The 26,846-nt window shown below is 39.1% G+C and overlaps 1 protein-coding gene and 1 long non-coding RNA gene across 7 annotated transcripts in view; one reads left to right on the top strand and one right to left on the bottom strand.

Moving 5' to 3' along the window:
* The window catches only part of Pxb (putative Hedgehog signaling attenuator pxb), a 499,142-nt gene that overhangs the window by 39,738 nt on the left and 432,558 nt on the right, over positions 1–26,846 (bottom strand). For all 6 annotated transcript variants that reach the window (XM_083034387.1, XM_083034389.1, XM_083034388.1 and 3 more), the window contains one exon: positions 16,982–17,094. In XM_083034387.1, coding sequence (XP_082890513.1) covers positions 16,982–17,094 — 113 coding nt within the window. The remainder of the gene's footprint in view (positions 1–16,981; positions 17,095–26,846) is intronic.
* LOC145934114 (uncharacterized) overlaps positions 1–26,846 on the top strand; it is a 162,933-nt gene that overhangs the window by 4,764 nt on the left and 131,323 nt on the right. The window lies entirely within an intron of this gene.

Here is a 26,846-nt window from a genome sequence, read left to right as displayed (position 1 = left end):
ATATATACGCGAGCGAAGGAGAGAGAGAGATTAACAATTTTTTTAATTATAGAAATTTATTTCAACTTTCCAAATCAATTACGTAAATTTGTTAACCTTATATATCCAAGAATTTTTACGATATCATCGAAGAATGTAAACGGTGGAAGATTCAATATTGGAGAGGATCGTCATCCCCTCGAAAATTCCCTAGAACCGGGATAACTCCATCTCTCGTGGAAATTCTAGGGAAGGTAGCGCGCCAGGAGGGACGGAGGTTAATGAGCAAATATAATTACGGGGATACGTGAAATACTGGGCCAGCGGGACACAGGGATCACAGCTTCAAACGAGTTCCGAAACTGTTCCGAAGTTCTTAAGCAGCGAATCTCCTTTCCCCCTCTTCGTCCCTTTCCCTCATCCCTTAAACTGATTGCGGCATGAAAACGAGGCTGCTTAATATTTGACACGCCAACACGCGAAAATCCCCCCAAAGTCGATATCGCGGTAGGGGGAGGAAGGGACCAGTGTTAGGAGGGTTGGTCGGGGGCAAAGAGAGCCGATGAAAGTCTGAAGGAAGGAAAGTTAATCCGGGAGTTTGTTTATACGTGCGTGGGGGGGAAGCGGACGGCGACGCCCCTTGATTGAAACACCGCGGACATTTAAATTGCGAAAGTTTACGAATAAATTTGTATGCTAAGGCCGAGGAAAGCCACGGCCGCCTTTTTCGGGATAAGCCCGAGGAGGAGGAAGCTAGGATTTGCCTAATGAGCGCGAACGTTCGCGAGGGAAAGCAAGCCAGCTTTCTCGCAGAGGGCTCCCAGGGCGTAAGCGAGTCTTTTGTTCCTTGTTTGTTTGCGTTTTCCGTACATTGACGCTTGCTGTTAAGCGGCGAATTAGAGAGAGAAAGTTGAAGCAGATCTTGGAGAAGGAAAGCAAAAGTAAATTAAGATTGAGTTTTTCGCACAAAACGATCTATAATATTCGCCAATAATCAACACTACTACAAAAAAAATGTATTTTTTTTCTTTAAAAAGAATTATATATTTCTTTATATATTTTTTCTTTATATATTCTTTATGTATTTCTTTAAAAAGAAAATTATCTACACGTTTTTGTCAAAATGCCCAAATTTTTAACTGTTACAAAAATACCGTTTTGAGACGGATGGAATCCATTGCGTACAATCACGTGTGACTAATCCTGCTCGAAATATTGAGAGGCGGCGGATCAAGGACCACCGGCAGCGGAGATCAAGCGAAACAAAGCGACTAATAGATGCAAGTACCAGTGGGGGGTGCGGGTGGGGAGTTAGTAAGTGAAACGGGACTTGATTAACCGTCTGGCCGTCCGGTAGGCGACGAGAAGAGAGAGAAGAGAGAGAAAAAGAGAGATAGAGGGAGAGGAGAAGAGAGAAGTCCAACACGAGGGAGAGTGGGTGCTGTAATGACCTCAAAGGTGATTATAGAGACGGAGGCGTCTCCAAAGTTTCGCAGTGTGTTCCACGAGAGGGTTCGCGAACACTCGGCCACTCTCATTGTACTTCGGCAGGCACGTAAATGAAGAGGCGTCCGGGTTCTCTCTCTCTCTCTCTCTCTTTCTCACCCTCCCCCCCCTCTCTCTCTCTTTCCTTTGACTAGGCATTAATGTTGTTTCGAGGCGCATGCCGGTCCTCCTTGAGATCGTTACCTCTAGATACCAGCATAACCCATCGATCGATCTCGCATCGTTGCTCCATTTCTCGGCTCACTATACGAACCTAATATACAATGACGATATTGAGCAAACTTATGGAGCACAGAGAATTAATTATATTTCGTCGGAACGAAATTTTATTGATATCTTGAAGTGGTACATTAATTAATTTGCTTGAACTTGACAAAAAGAACTTGAGAAAAACTTGATTGATTGTTTCATCTTCATTCGATATTTTTGTTACTAGGTATCGATATTATAATCATGTTACTATACGATAAACTAATATGTCTGATGTAACAAGGATTATGATTTCTATACTAATACAGTAAACATTTAAATTATAAAATTTTCTTTGCTGAGATTTTTAGATAAAATAAACATTAAAATGTAAAAATTTGATCATTCATTATATAATATAATACGTATCGCAAAAATTTTTATACTATGTGTAATATTTTTCTATTTTAACTAGAATAATTCTACAAATGTATTCAAAAGTCTCGTCGATTTGCACGTTGCATCTGAAAGATGTAACTCACGGGATCTGGAAGCGATTTTATAAACGTATTTTATAAGCAATCACATACATTGATATTCTGGCAGATTTTAATCCGCGGGAAGCTTCGAACGTGACTGTCACTCGTCAAATTCAAATATATCGAATTTGATTTTGTTGCCTCTCTCTCTCTCTCTCTCTCTATGCATCCCTTTTTCCTCCCCCTTTTCCGCCGTCTCTCTCTCTCTCCTTTGAGTCTCCTCATAAACGTTGAATATTCAGAAGCCGTTCATCCGATAGGTGGTTTAACTCAATGATAAGGGAATAAAAGCGCGGGAGAGAAAAGGGAAAGTGAGGAGGGGCAGTAGAGGGAAACGAATATTATGCTTGGAAACGCGAGGAAATTAGCTCGCGCCAGTTTTAATATCCGTTTTATTTTATTTCACGTGGCCGGCCGGATCAGCAGCGAATTTCTCTCCGCGTCCGGGGGCCTCTTTTCGCGTACCGCTTACACAAAAGATCGCGGTGTAAGAGATGGGATGGAGAGGGATCGAGGGAAGCCAGGAAGGAGCGAAATCGAGCAGCCAATTTCCTAAGCAAGGATTATTTTCCACGCGCGGGAAATTAAATTTTTGTACTCCTCGCGCGCACACGCGACGCGAATTCATTTATCAGGTGGATCGAATCGAATGCGTGGGTTGAATCGAACGCACGACTTTAAGCGAGTTTCCGAGATATCGCAAAAATCATCGCCGTATGTATATTTCAAAATTGACAAATTCTTTATTGAATTAAAATTGATTTCGAGAACTTTCTCTTAATTAATTTTTTTCCTCTAAATTCTAATATATGTATCAAAATATATAAATTACACTTATACAAGATTCTATAATAGCATAAATCTATTATTAGAGATGAGATTTGAGATTCGAAATTTAAAAAATATATTTAAAAAAACTATCTAATATATATAAAAGTGTTATTAATAACGAAGAAAGTCCCTGAAAGTCAGTCTGGGCAAGTCTTAATAAGCTTGACGTATCACGATGGATGGTGATTCATCAGCATCGTCATATAGATCGTAAGGGCGATTTAGAGGCTCAATAAGGGAAGAGCAATCGGTCCCCGAGTGTGATGCTCGTCATTAGTTCGCTGCACTCCGGATGACGATGTTTTGGAGGAAATGGGGTCAGTGGAGTCCGCGTTATTGCTACATGAGGGAGTAATTAAACGGCGGCGGTGATTAAGAGCCTCGTGAACCGTCAGCCATCACTTCGCGACTTAATTTATTTGAATTCTGGCGTTAATGCCCGCGTGACTTTCGTGGGAAAATATCGCTTCGCGTTTAAACGATGTCATTGAGCTCCGTTTTACGTCGAGCGCTAGCTGAATGGGGAACGAAGAAGAGGCAGAAAGTTAATTGTTTGCTTTTCTTCCGGTATGGATGTGTGCACGCGCGCGAGAGAGAGAGAACATAATATTCGCTTTTCTCAAATATTAGAGCCAAATATTGTCGGTGGAAAATTAACCAAAATTATCGAGTATAAAGTTAATAAAAATAGAAATGTCAAACTATTATGAAAAAAAAGTTCGAAATTGCTTCATGTTGACTGCTATTCGGCAAGATAAATTATCCAAATTCCAACTACAACGCGATTATTACAATATTAATATGTATTGCATTCGCAAGGTAAAATTTTCAATTTTCGTAATAACACAGTCTCTCTTAATCTATACTTCAATTCGTCCGTAAATTAAGCGCCTCTCTCGCAGGACACACTTAATGTACTTTCATAATTAATTTTAAGTCAGGTGCGAAGTTCATCAACGCCCGAGAGGAAGCTACGATTGCATTAGATCGTTTTGAACAGGCGACCCATTTCTACTCTGCGCAGCCTATGCAGAGAAAGAGAAAGAGAACAAGTTAACGAAATCACGCCGGTCTGATTGTAGAGATTCGACTCGAGTCCTCCTCCTTCAGCGCGTGTAATTAGCATAATATCGTTTATTTAATTTGGGCGCGCTTGTCACCCTCTCGTGTGCGTTTTTCGCTTCTTAATTCCGCGGCCCCTTCATTATTCTAAACGAGCACACGTTGCACAAGCGGGAATATATGGTTTCACATTTGCGACTCGGCGGATTTATATATATAATACGAATCCGCTGTTGCAATTACACATGCAAGATTGTCTTTCCTCTAATTAATTGCAATCCGCGTACATTTCAGAGGAGAGAGAGTCCAGGGTTTTCTTTTTTCCTTTTTTCCCCACTTTTCCCTACTTAACATAACGACATTGCAAATTGTGTGATTATCGTTAACTTTAAAGTACAAACACGAAACTCCCCGTGGAAATAATTTCATTATTAAATTAGAGTACAAAGTTGCGATTCTCGCAGACTTTTTCGTGCCGATGAAAATCTGTGGGTAAATAAAAAGTATTTTTTGCGCCGTGGAATAATTACGATTTGAAAATTAATGGTAAAACGTGAAAAGAACGGTAGCTTTCTCTCCGGAGAATTAATGTCGATGACTTTCAAAACCTTCATCGCATGGTTTATCGAACCACGAAACAACCATTCGAAAAAGAGCCGATATGACAATTGAAGAACCGCGGAACAATATGTAAAGAGAAGGATCATCTATATCGAGAAAGAGAGAAAGAGGATAGAAGAGAGAGAGAGAGAGAGAGAGAGAGAGAGAGAGAGAGAGAGAGAGAGAGAGAAAACAAGGAGAGAGGCAGAGAGGAACTGGCGGTCCCGGAATAATTCTGTCCGATGGAATCTATCGGGAATTCCGGAAGATGCCTCACTCGGTTCCACGTCGGTGGAGCACATTGTGCCTAGTTCGAAGAGGAGAACACGCTAAAGGGTAGAGAGGCGGGCCAATAATTCGCGAAATGCAGTCTAATACGTAGGTAGCGAATTGGCGGTCAAGTGAGAGATATGTTCTCTCTTCCTCTATCTCTCTCTCTCTCTCTCTCTACCTTAACGGGCAAGACTCCTCCATCCCGGTATCCCACTCACCCCTATGGTTTAGTTGCGTATCCGCAGCGTGTGGTCGGCATACCCGACGTAGCATGGTAACATAACTGGCACAATGTCGCATTAGGCCGCGTGTATGCCGACTAATCGAACCGCGTGCCGTTAGTGCATACATTCGCGTGTTTGCGCGCGCGCGATCGCGTTATGGAAACCATTATAGAGTCGGTTCTCATGGTGATATATTGCGACAGTAAAATTTCGGCAGAGTTTCACGAGCAAGCTTTTAGAGAAAACTCAATCGCTGCAGTTGTCGATGTTTCTGAGTCGCGATAATAAATCGTCAATCAAGGCACATCTATTAAATTCGTATCAATGCTGATTAAGATTAAGAGGGTACTTCGAAAATAATTATTATCGTAGAGAAAACAGGAACGAGATGCGCTTTCAAAATAACAAATAACTGTCTCCCTTTCGTAGAATTTATAATATATAATTATTTTTGAAGCATTTCGGCACGTCCAGGCGCTCCTACATGAACATTACGAGCAAACCAGGACTATTAGTGCACATGGGTCGGCAGTCCGTGACCGTATATGTGCAATAGTGCGCAATTCGTGTATGCGAGTAATGCGGAAACGCGCAGGATCTCTTAGTGCGCGCGTGTCTGTCAACATATGTACACAACACAGGTACTAGGGTGCACGTGTGCGGTATTCGGTTAGTGCTATGCATATCTGGTACATAAACGTATCTCTCGCCACGTGTTCATGTGGGGTTGGCGCGTGTTGGTTGGCGAATCGACGACGTAGTAGGCATCTCACCATATAAGCGCTTACGCGAATACATCACGACGACGACGACGACGACGTAGACGTAGTAGGCAGGAAGGAAGGAAGCCGTGGGGACCGTAGGGCGCCAAGGGCTCGTGGCATTTATGGGGATACATGTGCGGGGACAATGATGACGATGACGTAATTATGAACGGTTAGGGCAATAATACTGTCTGCGAGAGTACAATGGAATGCGACTGTGATAACGGTCGCATCTCGCGCGACACACGCATACCTCTTGAACAGGGCCTCTCAATATGCCGATGGATGGTGATTTTCTAATTACGTGAATTTTTCCTCTGAGATAGTCTATGCATTTATGGTAGATTCTACACTGAGAGAATTTTCTCTTAAAATTTACCCTGAAAATCATGGTAATCGTATATGGAAAGAATTTTATAAGAATTTCTCTGATTAATATTTATATCACAATAAAAATAATAATATCTATCACAATAAAATATAAAACATGTTTGATTAATTTTACTAAACTGCATAGTAAAATTAATCAAACATAATTTATATTTTATTGCGATAGATATTAATCAGAGAAATTCTCATAAAATTCTTTCCATACCATATTGTTCCACGATTATCATGATTTTCAGGGTAAATTCTAAGAGAAACTTTCTGTGTAGTTACATTGATACTAGAGGACTCTATGCTATAATATAACTTGGATTTTAAAAATCTATATAAAACTCTTATAATCTAGAATCAAAGGTGCAAAGGTCTAAAAAGCTTTTAGATCTCAAGAATCTTGAGACAAGCTTGAGTACTTTGGAAATATATCCGAAATGCGATTTAAAAGCTTTTGCAGTTTAAAGCAACGAAAATTCTACAGTCCGAAAAATAGAAACTCCTTTGAAAATTCAAAAATATAAAGATTTAAAAAATCTTGAATGTACATCTATATATATGTATAAGTACTCTCCAAGGATCTTAGACTTTTTAAGAATTCAAAGCTATAGATACAACACATGCACACAACAACAAAATACACATCTGAAAATATTCAACGAACGACCATTGTTTACTATCTTATCATCTTATTCTATTTTTATAATAATTGAACAATTTAAAAATAATAATTCTGCATTATATAACTGATTATGTGATTAATATTTTAATTAGTATTTTTTTAATCTTTATTTTATATATAATATATACAAAAAAGTTGAGATTAGAAAATATAAAAAAGTATTTAAAATTAAATTTGCTTAATATATTCATGAAAATAAATTGCTTTCTTATTGCATTAAGAGGAAAATGTAGATACCCATCGGAAAAGTTCGAAGATTTTATATAATGTTAAAATAATATGATATTTTTTTAAGAATGTAACTTTCAAATTTAAATGAAAAAATATTATCATATAAGAATAAAAACTTAAATAAGAATTTTCACACCTAAAATCCAATTCTTATGCTTTACGCTCAAAAATTCTCTTTCTAATTTAATTTACTAATTAACAAACACGAAACATCTCTGAACTCGATAGTCAATCCTAGCTTTGCAAATGAGAAACACTGTAACGCTCCCTCTCGCAACACATCCTCTCATCTGTGACTATCGGAACCCCTTTATTATTCCCCTCTTAGGTCGCGTTCGCGAGTATATCACTGCCGGAACGACGCGACGGCTGTATATCTAGCGCATTCAACGTTGGCCAAAATCGGAGGCAGAACGAACGGCGAGCTGCATCGAGTGTCGCGACGTAACGGATGCGGAATTGGCGCGTCGCCGCGAAAGCTGCGTCCGGCCACTGCGTTGCAGTGCTACAACCACAATACGAATTAGCCTGTACCTTCGTAATCGGATCGAATCTCTACCGGCGATATGTGCCGGACCCGCGCTCGATCTTCTTCACTGCGAAACGGGGTCATCATGTGTGCGCGCGCGTGTATCAAAATATATTGGAGAGAAAAAAAAATACACAGTTGCTTTCTTTCTCTCTTCTCTCTAGTCTTTCGCACTTTTTTCCGTATATTCTCCGATATACACTAATGTTATTTCTGTTATATCTTTCCACGTCTCTTCAGCATGTGATGACGCTCGAGCAAGATTGAAAGACGCGATGATTACGAACGTTCATTCAGTAAATTTCACCAAGCGGTTTGATTATAACTTCTATGGTAAGTGAGAGAGCAAAAGTTCGTTGGTTAAATAATTCGGTAGAATTTAATAGATATTTCGTCTATCCGCGGCTTATCCGCAAACATTGATTTTACTGCAAAATATATTGCTCTGATATCAAATCAAAGAGTAATACGTGCGTAATACGGCTTGCTGAAAGCTAGATTTAATCGGGTGTAGGCAAAGATGAGAACGAGGAAGAGAACTTCTCGCGCGCGGGCGATAAAGCTCGAAGATCATTCATTTAGCGGAATAAAGTCCGCGCGTGCAACACCCCGGTCCGCAGGATCGATTAGTATTCATATTATGCGCGGGATCTCCGTAAAGGAGCTTAAGTCTCGCGCAAATTGAAGAACGTATCTACCAGCCACTTATTCCGTATCTCATTAAACTCGTAAGCCGCGATCATCCGCGTCGGCCGAGCGAGTTTCGCATAAGCTCGCCAACTCGAGCTGAAAGCTCAAGAATTAAAATAAAATCGTTCAGGGACATGCGTGTGCTTGTGAGAGAGAAAGAGAAAGAGATTAAAACCGTTGATAACTGTTGATGTTTCTATTATAAAAGAGTGAATAAATAAATGAGTGAATAAAAAAAAAGATGCAACGTCGTGTCAAAAATGGTCTCGAAATTTTTTTTCGTACATGTAAAATTAATTATCTTATTAAAATTCTCTCAGGAGCGATAGCTGCAAAATTCAGAGATTCGAGAGTTCGATAATAATTCGAAGAAGAACGTTTTTTGTTAGTTCTCTTTTAAACTTGTTCAATAGATTCCAAGTTTGAAAGTCGGAAAAGGACTCGGGAGATCGAAGATTTGAAAATTCGTAGATTCGAACGATTCTACTACTAAAACTCGCGATTCGCTTGCATGTCATGGTGCCGCGTTGACATCAAGTTGCACGACAGGACGTGCGGAGGCATCATGGGAAATCCTGTCGGCGCCTGCGAAGGACCTAGCGACATGTCTCCTCGAACACGATGTGTGCTCTCTCTCTCTCTCTCTCTCTCTCTCTCTCTCTCTCTCTCTCTCTCTCTCTCTCTCTCTCTCTCTCTCTCTCTCTCTCTCTCTCTCTCTCTCTCGTCGAGATGAATGCATGGCGTCGTCTCTGATGGCCTGTCATCACCAATTATAACCCATTCAGGACCGCGCCGTGGGTTAAATTATCCATAGACTGGGCCAAACCCGTTTCGAACACGTGTGTAGAAACAACAAGCGTGAATCCTCCTCTCGCGCCCTCTTCGCATCCCCCCCGTCCTTGTATCGCCGCCCCCGATAATTCGTCGAAATTGCAGCCGCGCACATAACGCAGGCGGTATCGCATGCAACGCGTTGCAAAGTGTTGCATCCGCCCCCGAACGTCGCGCACAATGGTATCCTGATTACTCGTTTTACGTACAAGAGTGTCCCTGAAATAAACTGGTGGACAACCGTAAAAAATTACGCTTACAATGACCGCTCAATGAGTGATAGAATGAATTATAAAATAATGATTGGAATATTTTTTTTTTTAAACGAAGGGAAAAGAGCTCTTTCGTTTGTGCAAATTATCGCAAAAATATTTGGTGAAGCGAGAATCTCCTCGTACAACGTTTTGATACATATATCTCTCGGGTTTGGCCTCGGCATCATTTCTCTTCGCTATCAGAGCTGCTTCGCCATCTCGTAAGGCCTTTCGTGGTCTCGCATTTACGTTGCCAACGTACCGATGCAAAATTAAAGTGACAGCGATCCTGCGCCCGAGGCAGGACACGGGATTATGCGAAACCGGAAACGATTTATTCACGCCAGAGATGTTTCGCAAGGATCTTAGTCGACGAGTCCTGTCGTCTTTGAAGTGACTGGAAACTCCTCGTAAACCCAATCCGACGCAAAGTTGAAAATAGAAATAGAATCATATTTAACTATATTATATATAGAGATATACAATATTATAGAGAAAAAAATAATAAAAATTTCCCTTTTTCGTAAAATTTTTTTATGAGTATTATAAAAATTTTCTCATAGTTTTAAAGAATGATAATTTTAGAGCGATATTTTTAAAATAACGTGTACTATTTACGTTTGTAATTTTAATACATAAAACTCGATTTTTTAAAGAATTTATAATTTGCAATTAAATTCAAGATAGATTTCCATTTATAATTTTATATGCCGTGAATTCCGATATACATGTCATACATCTTGGTATGCATATTTTATTTTTTCAAATCACGTAAAATTGTAAATAAAATTCTGTGCTAAATTGTGTCGCGAATTATAGATCGTCCAAAACGAGTTTACAATTCTATCGATTATAATTTCGATAAAAATTCAACCGCTGAAAAGTTCATAAAATTTTCACGTTATTTTAGATTTTGTAGATCCTCTTTACATTTTACGCCCTCGCGTCGCTCTTTCCTTACGCGAAGGTTTAATTCTAATGATTTCAGCAACCGTATCTGGCAATTTTCCTGCCGGTGTTCCCGGTAATATCCGTAAGTGCATCCCGCATGCGATTTTTTTGCGCACCCTTTTTGCCGATGTCTTGTCGCGTCGCGAGAGGAAAGAAAAGACAGAAGAGGCAGAGAGAAAGAGAGAGAACCGGTCATATATATATTTTTGAGATATCAGTTAACAAGCAATGACTGCAAAGACGAAAATGACGACCAAAAGATGTCTGGTGCATCAAGGTAGCGATGTCTAAGCGATCTGTGCATCCACTCTACCTAATTGCTGATTTTTATGCAGTGCATACATATGTGCGTGAATATATACTTTATATATTCTTAGACTGCATCTTGTGTGTGACAACCTCCCGTGGAAAAAATATATTATTTACCACCGTCTGCAATTCACGCAACAGACAAAGAAAGAGAAGCATATATTTAGCTCCGAGGATGATGGCGAGTTTAAATAGATGAGAGAAAGAGATGCGGTGCAAAAACGCACACATACATTAAACATTATAATATCGAGGGGGAAAAAGAGGAAATTTGCTATCACATCCAACCGCGTAAGTGGAAAGAGTAAAGTTCAAAATATAAGCAAAGGAGGGAATTTAAGCCGGTTGATCCTTTTTCTAGATGAGAACGCGCATTTCCGGTAACATACATTTTACTTTCCCTAAAATTTTAACTCTTTAATTTCCGGTTTTTTTGCTGGTTCTTCCACTTGTTCCAACAAGGGAATCTCATTTAATTCTTTATAAGGAATAAAAAGAGAAATATAGAGGGAGATTTGAAAGTTTTACAACCAAGTCATAATTTCGCAAATTAAGAATTCAATTTTACGCCGATCTCTAAATTTTTCGTCCGACGCTTTTTATAATTCGCATATATGTTTATTGCGTTGCCGTTTACATGTTTACTCGCTGTCATCGCAATGTCAAAGTTCCGTCGGAACGTTATTCAAGAAACAGCTATCGGATTTCTCGGCAACAAACTAAAGATATAAACAAAGCCGATCGTCCGATTCGTTTGTTTGCCGTATAAAATAACCGGGGATTTGTTTGTCAACCGTCATATACGATCTCGAATTGTGTCAGCAAAAAGAAAAAAGACGAGAGATAGAGAGAAAGAAAAAAGAATCAGAACAGCGTTTCCCAAACTTGTCAGTTCCATGCTCTTCTTTAAAATATTTTCCCCGTTCTGCTTTTAATAAATATTAAACTCGATATTAAAATTTGGAATTTATATAAGCTATGTATTGTAATTATATTTCACGCAAAAATGTAAATTAATTTTCTCTCATCCACTATTAATTAAAATATCCTCTTTACATTTTCTTGGAAAATTATTCGCGTTTACTATTTGAACAGTAATACTTTGAATAAATACGGCGGAAATAGAGTATAATATTTTCTCTTCTAATGTTTCATATAGAAACTTCTATATTTAAGGTTTTAAGATTTAAGTTGAATGAATATTATTCTAAATTGTTCTCAAATTCCCTCAAATTAATCTAAATTAATTTTCTATATTTAAAAAAAGCATTAATATATTCGGAGAATTCTCAATTAAAAATTTTAGAATTAAATTTTGCGTTTGCTATGTACATTTTTCTTTCAGAGAGATATTTTTGAAACATCTCGTACTGCTTTTTTAAACATTTTCCGAGTTAGTTTGGGCACACCGACATTCTCTATATATAGAGGTAGACCGAGACGACGAATGGAGAGGGCGAAACGCTCATGCAATGCAGATCGTTAAAGCAACCTCGTCGTACCGGTGACCCAAATGTGGCTTTTGGAGACAAAGCGCAGCAAGGCGGCGGGAAATTGAGGAAAAGGGAAAAGAGCCGATGGGGAGGAAGAGCCGATGGGGAGGAAGCGCCGCGAGGGTGAGAGGCTGGCGCCCGTGTTCGTTTCCGTTTTCTCTCTCTGCAATTCCTCCCTTCCGGTTTCCTCGCGCGAATCTGAGTGACGTTATCTTACACAGGAAAATGTTGATAAACTAGATTTTCCCGTTTTATACCGAATTAAGTTTGGTTTGACATATGCGACACGTTATTTCTTGATGATAGGCATTATATGTAAAATAAAAATTTTGTTTAAATAACTTTAGAAAAACAGAGTGTATGCGATTGTGTGAATGTGTTATATAACAGAAAAACTGACTCGAGAGTGGCCGTTTTTTTAGCATATTAAATTATATATAGGAATTTATTATTAAATAATAATAATTTCCTTTTCATATAATTTTACAATATACTTGTTATTTTTATCAAAAGGATAATCCGGTCAGATGGAACGAGAACATTTTAACGCTAAATTCTCGATGTGAATACGAGCTGGTGTTCATACAATATATTCAATGGTAAATGTGGCCATTCGCTTTTCGTTCCTCGATTACGTCGAACGCGCGATCTCGGTACATTAAATAAAACTCGGAATCGGACGACCACACATTCGGATCTGAACGTGAACAAGGGTGCGAATGCGCAGAGCTAAGACGCGATAGAAAATAGAATTGACGATAGTTAGAGCTCGGAATGGCGGATGAGAGGATAGCGGGCGAGGATACGCGAGGATGGGAAGGAACACGATTCTGATTAGCATACAAACTACGCGCGGCCGTGTCGGTTCTCTCTCTGCGTTTCTGATTGTGTGCGCAGTGTCGTATAGCTAAAGAGCCGTTGACTCTTATGGCAAGGACCTAGATTTGCACAGCCTCCCAATCACCCACGTAAAAATAAAATTAATTATTCTATTAGTGACGTTAATAAAATGTTAGACAAGCCTTTTTCTACACAAGCTCTGCTCTCTTATTCTCACTTATTTATATTATAGAATTATTTATTTTCGCATTTTTATATCAAAAGTAAAATATTTAATAGAAGAAAAATTCACAGTTAAATATTTCTATTCATAAATTTATCTTATACATAAACTTTAAATTCGATTAAAGATTCTTTAATAAAAGGAGACTCTCTGCAATTTGACTTCCAAGTTGATAATTTTGGATTCAGATTGCTTTCGGTATTCAGATCGCTTTAAGGTATAGTTACGATTCTGTGGGTAAAAATACGGAGAAAGATATGTAATAATGTAAAGAACCGACGAGAGAAAGAACCGCGAAAACGTGCGAAACGGTTAAGAGAAATATCGGGAAAAGGAGGCCGATACCACTCACAAAGTAATGAGCCGCGAGACGTCGCAACACTCGAGACGTCACGCTCAACAATGGACCACAGTCATTACGCGAAAACAGAGTCACGATTGTGTCCCGAATAGCAAAGAAATTTCAACGAAAAATCTTTTACAACGGGAATTTGCACAGGGATCGTTTATAGCAGTTGCTTATTAATTTGATTGGCGATTCAGCTCTGTAATTAATAATCGAAAGATTTTTTTTTCTTTTGCAAAATGAGGATTTTCTTATTTACCAATATTTTTATTTTACATTTCATTTTACAAATATTATATAAAATGAAATATTTAGAAATATTTCATTTTATTTAGAAGTCTGTCAAATCTTAAGAAATTATTTCTCCTTTCAGAAAAAAATATCCGAATTGAAATTTTGATGTTTATTCGTTGTAAGCGAAATAATATGCAGTCTCTGATACGATTCTACTTTCTGACATGAGTAACACGTCCAATCACAGAGAGATATTTTAATTCTTCTGACCAGACATCTAATTATATTATAATCGGTTTTTATTCATCGTGGAGTTTATACAAGAGTCCACTACACGACTATTATAAAAGATTACGATACCACCCATAAAGAACGCGAATATATGAACCGGTAACACTTGAGATACTAACGGTATGGTCGCCGATAATGGACGGGCATAAACGATAAGCGCGCGAAAACAGGGCTGTCGTTGTAGAGTACCGTCTTCGAGGACCGCCATAAAATCGCACCGGACGATTGAATGCCGGGTACTGTGCGACATATAGAATCCGTCCTCTCGACCGGCGATTTCTGGCTCGATGTCCATCGATCGAGCATTAGATAGGACGGAGAGAGGCGCTGCTCATTAGAGAGTTAATCGCGAGTTGATAGTCAGTAGAGTGATCTGGAGATTACATGACGCGGGGGTAGGCCGATGAAATCAATTGACGAGGGACAGTATTTCGAGATTAGAGCGAGGCAAATATTAATCGATATAATTTTTTTTCTTTAATTGTTTACTGTTTCGTATTTTTCCTTCATAAAATTAAACGAGATTTTATCGTTTAAAATTGACTAGAGAAGCGCAGGGAACCAATTCGGCGAGAAATTTGCGGATCTCTCTTCGAAGAGGCGTTCAAAGGGTGTTGTACGCGAAAGCGAGTATCGAATTGTCGAACTTCCTCACGTGCATCTCCTATCCGTCTTATCGAGAGCCGTTCCATTTTTTACCGCGCGTTCAATCGATGCGCGAAAGCCGGGAGAGCAGCCGGGTCCACGCGCGACTACGTCCGTAAATCTCGCAAGTAAGCTTGCGCCCGGTAAATGTACCTTCCCGTGTACCGCGGATCCGCACGAATCGTGCTAGCCTATAGCATGAGCTACCGTGTCACAAATTACCGGCGCGCTGTATTCCGTTGTCGGCGTTGTACGTAACAGCGCCTGAGCGCACGCCCATTTCTAGAATGGCCTATTTCTGCGTAATTTACGAACTCGACCGGAATGTCAATTAGGCGTATCGTTCCGCCCCTCTCGCCGCCGACCCATGGAAGCAAAGGTCGAAGGCGGTCCTCTTGAGGTTTTTTGTTAGAATTTTTAAAATTTACGAGGCATTACGTTCGTAGAGACAGATGGAAAAAATATGTCCGAGTTTACCCGAGATTTTCTTGAATGAAGGATTTGACCGAAGAATGGGACCGAAATGACCGAAATAAAACTTGACTCGGAATTGTGCTAGTTTTTGGAAATTTCGAAAGAATGCTTGAAAAATTGCGGGTAGACCCGCTGTTCTAGATGAGTTATGACTAGGTTGTTCGCAGATCAGAGAGACGCGAGCGAAACCAACATCCTGATTGGTTTGTGGTAGAGTAGAAACGTTTTTTTGCTTCATTTAGGGCCCATTAGTGTAACGACGTCGCCCTATTTCCTTTACCGCCGCTTACGACGTATCAAGATGACACGGATAAAAAAATTGCAAATGGGAAAAAAATAACGGGTTTCGCGAGCGCATTTGTGTTTCTCAATTTTACTCTCTGTAAAATTATCTTCGCTAATTGTTTTATTACGTGCGGTCTTTTTTTTTTTTTTTTTTTTTGCGGCATCGCGCCAAGATGGCATCCTCTTCTCGTTAATTACAAAGTCATCATCTAATCTCGAGCACCACGACCTAGATCTTGGTACGCGATATGGGAACCAGAGCCACAAGCTGTCGGGAACACGGTTAGGTATTAATTAAAGTGGCAGGCCTTCTCGTCGCGTCTTCGGGTGCTCTATATATTCGGGTAACTCAGAATACGCTCAAGAGCTCTTTTACATCCTCTCGATCGTTTTGCTCGTTTCAAAATCGTTTCAAAATGACGGGACAAAAGTCACATAACATAAAAACTCGTGTACAAAATTGGTAGTATAAATCTTCTAAATATGTGAATATTTATTGCTCTTATTCAAAGCGATGCTAATTCCGTTTGCAAAAGTTATTCATTTTCAGATATTTTTGCATTATATATATTATCTTATTGTATATGTAATTTTACGTTAGTCTTTGTTCATTTTGCCAATTTCTATAGAAGATATATATTCTAGGGAGTGATTTATTCTCGGAGATTTAAATAATGCCAGATACCGTTGCATGACTAATTTAAGAGAGCAAATAAATCTCGAAGAGACAAAACGAGACTTTAGAAAGTTTCGAAAAATACATATAAGGCCGCTATTGCGCAAACACCTTATTCGACGATTATATTTTGCAAAGTAACGTATTCCATGTTAGACCGAAAGCTCCCCCTCGGTGCGGCCCTCCGCGTCATAGATCATCGCGCGGGACGAAGAATGACCGAAACGCTGTCGGAAGCATGCTATTTGGCTCCGAAGCACCTCGCTTCCTCGTCCTTGCTCTATTTTTGGCTAATTTAGAAGCGATCGGCGACGCTCTTTCTTCGCGTAACCTGCTAGACCTCCCCCCCCATCCCTCGTCCCACTCGTCGTCGTTTTCAAACTACCCCATGTGGTCGTTCCATTGTTTTCCTTCGGGTCGTGAGGATCTGGTCGGACGGTCTCTCTCGAACTCGTGAAATACGGTTACAATCTGAACGACTTTTCGACCTTCGAGACGACGTCCCGGCGCGAATGAAACCGGCGCTTTATTACGGAAGGCGACCGCCGACGGCTCTTACGATCTCGCAAAAATTTTTGCATGCCTCGTCAAATGCGCGTGCGTTAGACAATAGAGAGACTAAGATAAGAGAAGAGAATTTTTAGACACTTACTTCCAGAAGACGACGGACACGATCGCGGCCATCAGTAGTAGAACCACCGCGCAGGTGATGATCAGGGCAGTGCTTTGCAGCGATGGATTCGTATGATAAGAGGCGTCGATCATCTGAAAAGAGATAATTGAAATGTTAGAATATATTTTGGCGCAACTTATGCGAATATCGATTTTGCGTCAATTTTTTTTGACAAGACAAATCGAAGATTATTTTACGATGCTTGCGTAAACGACTTCTAAAAATGATTTTTCCGATATATTAAATGTCTCTTATATTAGGTGTCTCTGAATATCTCATCACTCATGTAGTATGGATATTTATAACCACTATGAATTTAAAAATATGTAACTGAATTATAGGTAAAATCATATAAAGTCAACGTAACTTAATTTTAGATTCAATCTATCAAATATAGTTTTGCTAAAATTTTTATTACTACCGCAAATGCAAATTTATTTAATAAAATACGATTTAAATTTTTGCATACATGCAGTAAATCTCAAGTTTTAAATCTAGTTCTTCGTTGCCAATATATTCCGATAATTCGTTGAATTCATTCGCAAACTAATCGCGTATTCATACGTTAACAGAACGTATTTTGACATTTCGCCGTTTTAAAGGGACCGGAAACCGGTTTGCGATGACCGATATTAAGAAAGGGAGAGAGAGAGAGAAATCGCGAGTATAAATTTCCTCATTTTCTCGCGGAAGAGAGTTGTATAACGCGCTATGGCGTTTTGCGGTAATATTACGCGATATCGTGGCGTGTTATTACGCCGCTGCGGGCGCGATAATACCGGAAGAGGCGAATTAATCGCCGTGGAAACGGCTTCGTTCGTTCATTCCGAAAGACTGAATCGAGACAGCGCGCAGCTTTGTGCATCCATGAGGACGTTAGCTTTTGCAACGAACGTCAAGAGAAACCCGTGCGTTAAACACTGTCCGCATGTCAAAGGGTTGCAATTCGCGCACATCTTCGCTTTTATTTCTAGTATATATTCATCGCTGTCGTTTTATTTCTAATAAAGTATCAAGATTTTTTAATATAAACCTGATATTTATAAAACGAGTTAATACGTCAGTGGTTTTTATCGAAATAATCCTAGTCAGCTATTTTTGTAGCTGTTGTTCAGACTGATATAGCGATTGCTAGGAAGAGGGGCTTTAATAAACAAGTTAACACAAGCTATTTTGCGATATATATGCAACGAAGAAACTTGACAGTTCAATAGAGAAACTTAAATAGTTTGATGAATTTTCTATCAAAAATTGACAAATTGATTTACCAAAGTTTCATGAGGAATTAACATTTAAATAATTAATTGTTCAATATCTCCCATAAGAAGATTTCCTAAAGTTAAGACATTACGCTCTTCGGGTTCATCGATATAATCTCTAAATTTGTGGACCTCTCATATCGATAACGACGAGAAATACCTTCGGATCTTTATTTAGGTCTCTCTCTCTCTGTAGGGGGGAAAAGGCGCGAGAAATTTCGCGGCCGAAATTCCTCGTTTCTCGATATCGTCGATGGCGGTGGCGTCGTTCGGAACGCCGGAAATTCGTATCGGAATCTCTCCCTTTCCCTTCCTCCTCCACAATTGTGGCAGGATTCTTCATAAGAGGCACGTAAGTGCGGGAAGTGCCCGGACACACGTGCCGAGTATGACGAAGTCGAGAAAAAAAAGGCAATGGCACGGTTTCGTTCCTCGGTGAGTTACGTGGGACGCCTGCGAAAAAAGGAAAGTGATTCTCCCGAAGGAATAACAGGACTCCCTGCGGGGTGCAGAGGAAGGGTACACTTCCGTTCGGCATCAGATCGGACCCCGTCGCCATTTCCATTGTCGACTTCTCGTCGTATCGATCGAGTGGCATTGTGTGAGCAAGATTCATTTACCTGATTTTAAAAGAGGTTCAGAAAGGCAAAGGGCTGATTTCGAGGTCACTAGAAGAGTTGCTTAAATTCGCATTGATAGCATTGTCGTCTCTTTCGCTAAAAGGGTGAAGCGATACAATGCGCGCAGTATGGAGTAAGATATTAAACTGTACGGTATTTTGAGGTGACACACGAGAAGGCGATAAATTTATCGAAGGTTACGTGAACGGAAATTTTCGTGTCGTCGCGAAAGAAATATGTCTGCCTTGAAAAGATTTTCCCTCGAACTTTAATTCCGTGAAGTCCGTGAAGCTCATTCGCAAAAATTCGCAAGACAATATGAACATATTCAAGGCTGAATGATAAATGAATGTGTCTGAGAAATAAAAGGAAGTATGTCATTTATTCTTCACGGAGAAGAATGACGATCATCAATTTTGGAAAAGAGCAAAATCAAGCCAAGTTCGATCTTTTGTATCCGCAATTGGCGTGTCGCAAGTAATTTGTACATTTCCTGTCAAGAATTGGATCATCAATTAACTGACGACAAGAATTTCCGTCTTAATCAACATTTTGTAATACAGAATTCTTCAAGTTATCCCTGTAGGTTTTTTTAAGATATAAACAAGGAAAAAATCCGAAATATATATTTCCGACAGTATATTAAATAATTGAAAATTATCGTAATATTCGGCCGAGAGCAGCGCGCTTTTAATCATCACCGATCGATATATTTATCGGGTGTAAAGGTTTTAATACATCTCGATGAGTGAAAAGCGCAATGAGGAATACACGAGTGATGAGAAACATTGTGCTACTTGGCAGCGGGCCAAGGAAAGCAGCATTTATCAAAGCTTTCGCGGGCACGCGTGTAATATGCCGCCTACATAAGCGAATGCGAAAGATGTATCTGTGCTCTTTGCCTATGTCTATGGCTCTCTTCTTTCATTTATTCTTTTTTTTTGCAAGTTCAAATGTTAATCACAAATTGTGAATAAATATTGAAATTTCTCGGATAATATATCTCATATGTATCTCTGTGACACTTTCGTACAAAAATGTTATCTATGCGCTGCTTTCTACCTAATTTTAGACCACCGCTTTGATAATTTTGATAAAAGAGAGACGTTAACTATGATTCCGTGAGCGGTGCAATTCATTCTTAATAAGGGAATTATTAATTACTAATTTGATTTAAATTAGTTTTCTCCGTTACAACTAAAAATTTTCTCTCCTAAGAGAAAATTCTGCTCTTTTGTTCTGTAGAACTGCCTTACAACGCAGCGTGCATCTATCCATTTATCTATCTATCGATCTACCTATCTGTCTACTCAGCTCCCCCCATTTCATTTGCTCTTTCCCTCCCTATCTCTTTCACTCTCGCATCATCTGAAAGCAGCTTGTCCTCTTCTGATCCGCTTCGTTCTTCGCGCAGCGGCTCATCGCTCATCATTATCAGGATATTAATGGCGCCAGCTAATGGATTCAGCCGAGAGACCAGCGTCAGTAAGAGAATCTCTCTTCTTCTCTAAAAATGATCGCCTCTCTTCATCTTCTTCTTGTCTATTTTCACGGCGCGACAGAATTCGAAAGATAGATACCGATAGCACGCGATGATGTATTTCTCACAGGGAAGACGGGATAGACTGATAGACTCCGTAAAAAGCGAGGAAAAAAACAAAAATACGAAGATGAATAGTAATCGGGATATATTTCTGGCTCAATTGACGAGACGAAATAAAACAGCAATTATCGAATATTAATTTATCTCGTAAATCAATTTATGCAGATTTATTGCCGCTATCTATTCGCCATAATTTATCACTATTTATTGCAATTTGAAATAGATCCTTTTGCGATTTTTTTAAAAACAAATCTTTATTTTTTTTTATTGTGGAAAATAGTGGAAACACGCGCTTGATTTCGAAGAAATTCGTGTCCAAGGATTCGTCGTCGAATTTTCTGCGCAGTTCTGCTGCAAATGCGGTTTCGCTCGTAGACGCGAAAGAGTGATACCACCCGAGTATAGGCGGTGCATATGAGCTTCCGGATTCACGCGGTGGAACATCGGGCGAATTGAAGCCGGGGGTAACTCGACACCAGATCCAATTAATGGGTTTCTCGTGGAAAGCCGCGTGCGCGTTGCGCAATGAACGTAACAACGATCGTAATCGAACGGAACTGCGTCTCGTAAGGGAGGGTGAAAGTTCCCTGATTGCGGAGGGATACGGAGGGATAGGGATCGCGATGGTGAGCACGCATCTTACAAATTGCACAGAGTATCCAATTACAATTTTTTTGTATCCAGCGGATGGTACATTTTCCGGCAATATTGAAAGGATTTTGCAAAATAATTTTTTTTTATATAAGAATTTTGAGATTTTATATAAAATATTAAGAAATTTATATAAAAATTTTTTCTAAAATCAACCTTTTAATAAAGTTTGTAAGATAATGTCGGAAGTATTACATTTTATTCGCGTTTTAGTGATCGCTGACGGAAAACCGAGAAACTTTTGCTTCTCCTCTTCTCGCTGCAGGTGAGGAAACTACGTTTCCTCGCGAAGGTAACGCAAGTGGAGGATTCCCCGGTGAATTTTTTGACTATTTATAAAATAGAACGCTGCATATTTCTGTTGGCGTATATTTCTGGTAGCGCATCCCTTCGGATCAGATCAAGTTGAGAGAAAGCGCGTTCTCCGATCGGACAGCGATATATCAATTAAACGGTGCCTGTCCGATGCACGCACGCACACAACAGAACAAGCGGGATCGATCGATCGTCGATCGAGGATTCACTCGTGCAGCGAGAGCGAGGAAGCGATAATATCGCGGGATTGTTTATGGATCGGTGAACAGCTACTGTTCTTCGGCGCCGCCGGTCGCCTATCGCGCTCCGGCCAGCTAGGCGACGTGTGTATTATTGGATAGACGTCATCTGCTCTCGTTGAAATTGTTCGTCGCGAAAAGGAAAAAAGAAAAAAAAAAGAGAAAAAAGGAAGAAGGAATATTTCCGACAATTCGTTCATCGATCTGTCCCGGGTACGTAATTTCACATTCGCAGTAAACTCACGCGAGTGCAAAAATCTCTCTCACCGTGGCACGAAACGTCACGTGCCTCTGATTAATTTCGAGTTTTTCTTATTATTCTCGTTAAAGGAGACTATTAGCCTGTCGGACGAAACGTTTGAGAATAAGTGTCTAATTGAAAACAGAAAAAAATAATTAATTGATTAGATCGCGGTTTGAAGAAAAAAACATACATTAAATTTATACACATTATTATAAAAATTATTACATACAAAATTAATTATTCTTTACAATTAATATAAAAATTAATATCTAAACGATTATAAGCACCGACTTGTTAAAAACCTACGGTAGATTATCTTTCAGATTTTCAAACCTTCTTCGAGAGCTTCTGTACGTACAATAGTTATCGTAATCGACTGCCCGGGGTGAATGTCGCAACGATATCTAGAGTCCGATCTTATTGGCGGACTAAAGGTGCCCCCAACCCTCTTACCGCGTTATCGACGAGTTTCGGATCCTCTGATTCGCCCAGCATCTCGATTTGGCGACGCTCCGATTAATTAACGTCGCGGTCGTTAACAAAGTTCGACGGTGCGTGGAAAAAAGGGGTGACACGCAGCAAGAGAGAGAGAGAGGGAGGGAAGGGAATGAGAAGGGAGATCGAACGGTAGAAGTAGAGAGAAAGAAGATTCCCTTTCGGTACTGGATGCAATCGATATCGCGTAATGCGATCTCACGGCCTGAGTGCAGGGAAACATACATACATATTATGTTACCGAGGGTATGTTTCGCGTATACGTATGTGTATTATATTGTGCGTGTGCACGTATACGCGCACAAATAATACACGTCACAAATTGGATACATTGGGGGGAGAGGGATGGAGAGAGACGCGTTCTATAGATTTGTGCTTTTGTTTCACTACTCAGAATGTGCTTGTTAGCAAACCAGTATTTGAAAGAACACCGATTATCTCGCTGGAGATAGAGAGAGAGAAAGAGCGTGAAAAACAGTGGATTCTCCCTTGAGATGTTTTATGTATAAAAAGAGGAACATATTAAAGGACAGATGAAAGTAGATAAGAGATGCGGAATAGAAGGAGCACAGATGTAACGATGTAACTTTAACATTCTATTCAACGTTAAACGTTTCTCCTTAATGTCCGTAATAACGATGATTATATATGTATATACTCTGCCATTAAACAATGATTCTAATATAACAATAATGTCTAACGATATCCTGCAGCAATTATAATTGCCGTAATATATTATTGATTCGCAGATATATTCACCCCGCGTTCAATTGCACGCGACCCCCGCGGAGAGTTCATACGTACGTACATACGTACGTGGGCGTATCCGCATGTGACGCACATACGGATACGTATGTACCGCACGAAACGCAAACGAGCGTACACGCGAGACGTTAAATTCAGTGGTGCGGCATTAGCATAAACCGCGGCGAGGGGGGAGAGGGAGAGGGAGGGGGAGAGGAACAACAATAGCTGGAGATGAGACTACGAGACAGATAGACATGCATATATAGGGAAAGGGCTGGCGGAATGTCTGCTGGCTGAATCGAAAATCATCTCGTTCATTTAATTCTCTTTCTCTCTCTTGTTTCTCTCGATTTATATCCTCTATCTTTTCTCCAGCTTCGTTTTTGGTGGCATCGCCATCATATGTCACTTACGAGTCTTTATTTAGACTCTCATTCCTTGGACCCGATTGATTGTTCGAAATGTCAACTAATGCATTTTCGTAAAATACATTATTTTAGACTTGAAACACATCAACATAAATTTTCTTCTATTTTTCTGCTATTCTTTTTGCGTTTTTCCCCCTTCTTTCCCTGCCGACTCGCATTTTCACCGTAACCCCAGGCCCAGGACAGTTCAGACACGGTAATTACGCATTTGTCCAGGAATTTGCATGCGTTACCCCCTCGAAACGTGCGAGGGTAGGAGAGAATTCGTGTGTCCACGTTGTGTATAACGATTCGTTACCAAGCCCTCGCGCAATCAACGATTCAATCACGCCGGATCACGATCGACATACGCGTATCTTAACGACACACAATGCCTCGTTGGTTACGTTTCATAAATCTGACGATTGCATACATTTCTTCATTTTTATTGAGCTGAATAAATCTTTGACACATATCAACAATTCAGATTTGAATACTTTATTTGAAATTATAATCATCGAGAATCATATATATAATCGATAATCTTGAAATTAGCCAAGAAATTTTATCAACCCATTAATAGTAAAATAGCAATCCATTTATAAAAATTAATTAATTAAATTTATATCATTTTATTATATTTTTATGTCATTTTATTGGACGTCTCGTATACTCGGGTCACAAAGAAAGTTACGCAAAAAGTATTGAATGTCGCAACGATGGCAGGCGAAAATCGCAATGCGTGTGCTAAACGCGCTTTTAGCATTTCCGTGGAAGCAATACCGCTTTCGCGGTATCGGAGGCCTTTGAGAGACCGGCCGTAAGCTCCGCTAAGCTCTGTTAAGCACATGTCGGCTCGCCTCCTAGTCGCGACAATTTCCATGCCGGACGTATATCAAACGGCGATCGAGCACGACGACGGCGAGCTGCCTGGACGGCTGAATTTTGGCAAACTAACGTGCCGGAACGTGCACGATCGCGATCGATCGAAACGTTGGATATACCAGCCGGCCGTGACGTTTCTTCGCAACGCGATCGCAAAACGAATTCGTGCTCCCCAATGTATGATGCGTAGCATTCCATCGAAATTCTGCGACGTGAAACAAGAAATTTACGGTTGATATCAACCAGATGTATATGACGAATCTTTTGTGTACGATACGTCAAAATATTTTGATAAAAGTTAGCGATTCCATTCCAAGATTGTAATTTAGATAATACTTCACTATCTTCATTTCAACGTGAAAATAGTGATTTTAGAAACGACGTAATTTTATTTTAATTTTCATAAAGATTGGCTGTTTAACACACGAAAGTGATATAAATTATAAAAATTTATATAACTGATTTTTCACACTATTATATATTCTGAATTTATATTATAAAGAGCTATATGTTATATTAAAAACCTCTCCCTCGGAAGTCGGAACGGATCGCATTAATCCCTTGGCAAATGGATTCTAATTACTATGCCGTCGAGCTCGAATGCAAAGTAGATTCTTAATATCCGAACAAAATAAATCTCTTTCTCTGAAACGATCAGAGGAATGCAGGAAGAAGATAAAGAGAATGGCTACTCCTCTCCCCTCTATCAACAACGTTCAAGAGTTTCCCCGGAAAGTCAAGCTTCTCTTCCGGAGAGAGAGAACCGTCTTAAAGCGCGCGTGCAACTTGATAAGCGAAGGATAAAATTAATTCGCCCGCGGAGCGAATCGAATCGCGCGTTGCAATCTCGGGGCAAAGCCGGATGTCGGAGCGCGGCTCTGTTAAACGAATGACACAGATTTTTCCGCGTAAAAGCGAACTCGCGTTCCCCGTCTTCGGGTCTCAACAAACGAGATCGCGGATCCCCCGAGTCGACCCTCTCTCTGCCTCCTCCTCTTCCCCGCGCTTCTTCCCGTAACTCGATCAATCGCGTCGCTTGCTTGCTTGCTTGCTTGCAACCGGCCGCTCTCTCACCCGATCGAATCGATCGCGAGGATTGCCTCGAGGAGTTCGGAAAAGGAGCAAGGAAACGACGCGGTTGAACTAGACATCGTCGCAGCTGCTTCTTTACTAAGAAGTATGTACCCCTCAGAACCCTTTTCTGCGAATATTTTGACATTTTCATACATGAATTATTTTTTTCAAAAAGGAGAACCCATATGAAAGTTGAATGAACGTTTTATGTGAAAAAGATACAAATTATTCAGAGTTTTCTCGAAATTGTCATTTCTTAAAAAGAGAGAGATTCGTCAGAAGTGGAAAGAAAGAAATATTTAAAATGGAACAAAAAATATTTACGTAAGCTACTGCTTTTATTGAATTATAAATGATTAATGCGAAAAATAAATAATGTATTTATATATCAAATAAAATATCCTATTTAAAGTATTTGTCAAATTAAAAATAAATATTTTAAATATGCATTACTTTTTCATTGAATAATTACATTAAAATAATTAAATAATTATTTTTGAAATAAATGCTTATTTGCTTTTTGATTTCCTTTTTAATTATTTTTTACTATATAGCATTTACAATAATACTTTTTGGAATAATAAAAAGAATAATATTGAGACGAGCAATATAAATTCGAAAATTTCAAATATATTATTACAATAAAAATCTGATAATTTTTTGCAATTATTTTAATTAATAATTTTGAAATACACAAATAATTTCTACATGAAAGCATTTAATACTTTTAAATCCATATTCGAAATGTCCATTTATCATTATTATTCATTCATGTTATTATACAAAATGTGTATCAACATATTATATTCTGTGATATCTCTCTCATATTTCATAAAATCTTTAATATCCGCATTCGAATAAACTCTATTAAGCCTTTAATTTATTGTTAGACTGAATCACATCAAGCTCGAGAGGACATGTTTTATCGCAGGGGAAAAAACTGACCTTCGCATTTAAATTCACTTTTCTAATTATTTTTTTTTACTCATATAGCATTTAAAACAATACTTCTTGGAATAATAAAAGAAATAATATTTGAGACAATCAATATAAATTCGAAAAACTTCAAATATTATTCCAAATAAAAATAATAGATTTTTTTTTGCATTTTAATTAATTATTTTTAAATTATTACATAAATACACAAATAGTTTCTATATATTTAAATGAATGCTTTTAATACTTTTAAGTCTACACTCGAAATATCCGCACCTATCATTACTGCCTATCATTAATGTTATTATATAATATCTACATATATTCTCTGATCTCATATTTCATAAAATCCTTAATATCCGCGCTCGA

The sequence above is a fragment of the Prenolepis imparis genome, unplaced genomic scaffold (genome assembly GCF_030444845.1).
Source record: "Prenolepis imparis isolate NDT839.2.m4 unplaced genomic scaffold, iyPreImpa1.0 SCAF_3, whole genome shotgun sequence".
Taxonomy (NCBI): Eukaryota; Metazoa; Arthropoda; class Insecta; order Hymenoptera; family Formicidae; genus Prenolepis; species Prenolepis imparis.
The sequence above is the reverse complement of the archived record's forward strand: the minus strand, read 5'-3'. Positions and strand labels throughout refer to the sequence as shown.